At 37.7% G+C, this 5,063-nt stretch overlaps 1 protein-coding gene across 1 annotated transcript in view; it reads right to left on the bottom strand.

Annotated features, from left to right (window-relative positions):
- LOC118424064 (RISC-loading complex subunit tarbp2-like) overlaps positions 1-5,063 on the bottom strand; it is a gene marked incomplete in the record, with an annotated part of 24,783 nt that overhangs the window by 16,341 nt on the left and 3,379 nt on the right. Inside the window, 2 exon segments of the mRNA XM_035832537.1 lie at positions 3-30; positions 1,882-2,016. Coding sequence (XP_035688430.1) covers positions 3-30; positions 1,882-2,012 — 159 coding nt within the window.

Raw genomic sequence — 5,063 nt, 5'->3', positions numbered from 1 at the left:
ACAGTAGCCACCACCTCTCCTACAGTAACGCTAGGGAAAAACAATCAACTTATACCTTGTTCCTTGAGAAAGATAACAATACTAAGCAATATAGAATTGAAATTACAAGTATCATTCGTGGCAGGGAAATCTTGACAGACTCGAGATTTATAATGCCAATCCTGTATTCTTTGTAGCTTGCCAAAATTGCCAAATTATTTCTTTTTCTGCAACCTCATTACATTTTCTAATGTGGGGTAGGAGGTGTTGAATGGCATCCCTCTTGAATTAACCAATGGCTTCATTCTAAGATCAAAAAAGAAAAATCTACACACACAGTTGTCTGAATCCCCTAATCCAAAGATTACCATGCCACCAGCAGCAAAATCAAATTGACTGTTTCAGTTAGGAATTTCCACTGCAATCATGAATTCTAATGTAATATATGGGGATATTTTGATTGCATTGCTCATGATTGTGCTCAATGAAGTGAGCCTGGAGGAGGAGAATTAATTACAAAGACAAACTGTGTGACAATTACTGTTACTTTTCTTGGTGTGCAGGTATGCATGTTAATATCATGTTAATATCAGCTGTCCTCAGAACATTACAGTTAACAGCGAAGAGTACAATAATATTGTATTTCACTCTGCACTACCAGGGCTCGAAATACCACATGCATATGCAAGTTTGTGCAGGTAAAATTGGTGTGGTGCAAGTAAGTTTAGACCAAACTTGCACCAGTGCAAGTTACTTTTGTCCTCTAATACCTGACATTAGAAAAAGCTTACACACACCGAGAATATTGTCTGTCATTGAAAGGTAAAAGAAAATAACACTGAATAAAAAAAAGCCTAAATTTGTTATTTCTAAATTTGGTTAGACATCCAGGTAAACTATTTTTTAGACAAATCCATCTCTACAATGCTAACGATTAGTAAGTAAGTCTTACCTTGATTTGCATATGAGTTACATTTGCATACTAATTAGTTCAACTGGTTTTTCCAGTTATATGTATTGTATTGAGTTGTTCTACCACTTCATTCTGGAGATGATTAAGACTAGTTACTGTGATGGATGTCACTGGATGAGTCCAGAAGAAATCTATGGATCTTATCGAGTTGTAGACATTGAATTGTCTTTAATTGAGCCTAAATTCACAGTTTTTATGAAACAGTTTGTACAATTTCAAACCAAAAATAAAATACGCTACGGAAAAACAAATATCAAAACATGTGGTCTTTACCGGTATGTATCCCCATTTACTCACGTACATTTGCAAATTTTCAGAAGAGGAGATAAGGGGTTAACAGTTCACTATTTTGGGTTGTGCAAGTAAGTTTCCTTTGGTGCAAGTTACCTTTGGCTTAACTTGCACAGGTGCAAGTTGACTGAAAAGTGTATTTCGAGCCCTGACTACTGTACATGTCTACAGCCGTTGTGCTTAGTTGGAGCTACCCTAGGCCTAGGGAAAAATGATGTGTTTCCTGTTTTAGTCCTGACAAAATAAGGGTCAGTGTAGGTAGGGATTTTACATTTTTGAAAGACTTTGGCCAAAACTATACTGATACAATACAGTTAAAGAAAGTACAACTGAAATGCTTAAATTTTCAATGTCAAATAATAATTTTGTGTACAATGGCTACAAATCTGTGAATACATGTACATTCATCCTTCATTACAAAATTGGACAAGCACTTTTTTACTTGAATAGGAAGCAGGTTGAATAAGACTTCTAACTGGAAACTATGACTCCACTGCCAACCCAAAAAAGGCTAGGGTCGGCAGGTTTTCCAACTCCTAGGGTAAGTCGGGAAACACACAACATTTTTTCCTAGGCCTTACCAGTTTTCTATCAGTAGTCAACATTTAGCTAGTCAATGTAATAAATGTTGCCTTTACCGAAACACAAAGGTCTGCTGATGCGCAGCGCCCTCTGTTGCGATGAGATCGTACTGCGCCGTTTTGCCCATGTGGGTGCTGAGCTCCTGCAAGAGGCTGATGGGAGTTTTCTGGTGTCCCATGGTGCTCATGGCTCTGGAATATAGCAAAGGTTTTAAATTAGCCATCTTTTAACTGCCAAACCCTAAAGGTTTCAAATTAGCCATCTTCCTAGTAAATTCTACTGCCAAAACCTGTAACCAATAAAAATGTGGAGCTATCTTGGTTGGTAGTACTGTAACTGCATTTATAATGTAATGGTATTGCATACCAAGGTGAGCTGCAAGAGCTATCAGTACTAGTATATAATATTTGCAACTCTTTTATAACACATGATGATAAAAATGCCCCAACTATACCCCAACATATATGCAAATGTTCTTCTTGTTGCAGCTTTAGAATTGAAATGCATATCAATGACTGACATGTTGCACAATCTACATTTTTGCCGGTGCGTAGTAAAGGCTTAGAGGCAAGAGAAGCCGTTCGTTCAACGGTTTGGTTGGCATGGATGCATGCATGGATCGGTCAATTTAACCAAACTCTTCTTATAGCCCTTCTATACGCACGATTATGCAATGGAGTTAGCGTGGCCGAGCGGTCTACGCGCTGGGTGGATATAGCGATTTGCTTTTGCAGCCTTAGATTGTGGGTTCGAACCCCACTTGTAACAATTTTTTTTCTTTGTTAGACAAATCTCATGTACTATCTTTTTAATAGAAGACAGACCAATTCAGTAACTCGATGTTTAAAAACTCTTTTTTCATGTGATTTTGTTTAACATCTAGGCTTTTTCCAAAATATGCACCGGCCAGCTTTTTTCAGAAGCTTTCTTGTTTTGTATATTGTCCCAGACTCCCTAGAACAATAAAGGTTTCATTTTGAGCCGAGCTATGTCAGTATGTGGTTATTTCAGAAGAGACAAAAAGACCACAAGAGTGAAAAAATCATTTAAGGATGGAATTCCTTACCTTATTCTATCAACAAAGGCATGTAGTATATATGGCATAAGATTAAGAACTGTCAAACTGTCATTTTGCCTTATCCATTTGGCTTTTTTTACAGCCCCCCATTACAGTATAGCCATTACACCTACATACACCAGCAGTGGAAGCTAAAACATAAAACGTCTGATCCTTTCAACCCCAAAATGATTAACCGGTACACAAGAAAGGCCCCGTACAATACTTTATCCTAATCCAATATCTTCTGGCCACTTCAACTCTTATTGATTTTTTGGCCTTAAGTCATACAGGGCACAAATTAGATTTCCTCAACAACCTCTGACAGTGCAAGTGTGCATTACCATCCAAACCTTTTCCTTTCAGTACCTTCCTGACAATCAATAACACTGATGACTGCTTACAACAGCAATCACCAAAATGGAAGTCAGCAAATTTTGGTTTCTTTTATTCTACTTTCTTTGCATGCTGAGTTAGTTACATGTATAATTTTGGTCTTGTATTTCCTGACACTGACTGCATATTCTCTCTCTCTCTATATATATAAATATTATATAGATAGAAATTGGCATTCAGGCACTTAATGCATTTAAGTTCGCGGATATTTAATTTTGTGGTAGCTAGAAAATGGACTTTTTGCAGTGGTTTAAATTTCGCGGTAGCACCATGCACTGTAGTCTCTTACTGTTAACAGTGTTATGGAAAAATATTCGCGGTGGTTTTAAAACCCCAAACATTAAACCACCGCGAAAAGTTTCTGCATTTACAGTATTTCAGAATTCTTGATATTGTTAAGATTTCTCACACTGCACCAAGTTGAAACAAAAAAGAAATACAAGATATAGTACTCTCTCTCTTTCACCCACTCTCTCATACACCCACCCACCCACAGAAACACCCACCCACCCAATCACTCTCACTCACTCACTCACTCGCAGTCACTCACTCACTCACTCACTCACTCACTCACTCACTCACTCACTCACTCACTCACTCCCTCACTCACTCACTCACTCACTCACTCACTCACTCACTCACTCACTCACTCACTCACTCACTCACTCACTCACTCACTCACTCTTTTTACAACCTGACCAAAATTTGAAATACCCAACATTCTGCCAGCACCTGTACCAATATTTTTTGCTGACACCGTTACATATGGGACTCGAAATGCTGGGTGCATATGCACTTTTGTACACCCAAAAAGGTAGCTCTGCATCTACATGTAACTGTTGACTAGTGTGGTGCATTGGAGCTCAGCACATAGATATTTGTTGGGATATTCGGGTACTGAATGCTGATGGTTCTGTTGTAAAGTATTATATAGCATACTATTGACATCAGGCACCTTTGTCATATTACTTGTTTCAGATTTCTTTTCAATTAAGCTACAGCATTAAGATTGTTCTAAACAGAGGTATGCGTAAGGTTTATAAAAAGATTTTGCTGACATCCTAAATGATTATGTACTTTGTTCTATGTTGTGCACCTAATTTTCAGGTTGCCAAAAATGACTTTCGAGTCCTGCACATAACTACGTAACTTTTCACTCAAATTTCAGCCTAGTAACTTCTGTCAGGGCACATTTCTACTTGCCATATATTCCCGCCAGCCAGCTGTTGGTACTCCGCCAAGATTGGTATTAATTTAATGAAGTAGGCAGCCCAGGATCAATACATCACCTCCAGGGTTCCCATTCAACTTCATTGCTGATAGCTCTTAAGATTATGTCCTTAACGATCCGGCAATATGTCAGGCATTATCCTGGGGGTAAGTAAGCTGTAGCCTCACCCAGGCAAACCACTACATGAGTAATATAGTAAATGCATTCGTCCTGATCCTCGCATGCAAGGTAATACTATAATATAGGATTGAAATTTAATAGGCTTATTATATGCAACCTGTGTTTGGGAAGGATAATGTAAAGTGAAAGAAAAAATACTGTTCTTCATTAATTTGCACAGACACATTTGATTTATACAAAATATGGTATATCTTGTATTTCCTTGGCTTTGAAGTTTGAACAAATCATACTATGGAGTTTTATATTTCAATTGCCTGTTGCAGTGTTAGCAATAATGAAAAACAGCAATACTGTACATGTAAATTGTTTCCTAATGAATAGATATTTGGTAAATGACTGGTTCAACATCGAAATACAGGCTGATGAAAACATAA

Source organism: Branchiostoma floridae, chromosome 10, assembly GCF_000003815.2.
Source record: "Branchiostoma floridae strain S238N-H82 chromosome 10, Bfl_VNyyK, whole genome shotgun sequence".
Classification (NCBI taxonomy): Eukaryota; Metazoa; Chordata; class Leptocardii; order Amphioxiformes; family Branchiostomatidae; genus Branchiostoma; species Branchiostoma floridae.
The sequence above is the reverse complement of the archived record's forward strand: the minus strand, read 5'-3'. Positions and strand labels throughout refer to the sequence as shown.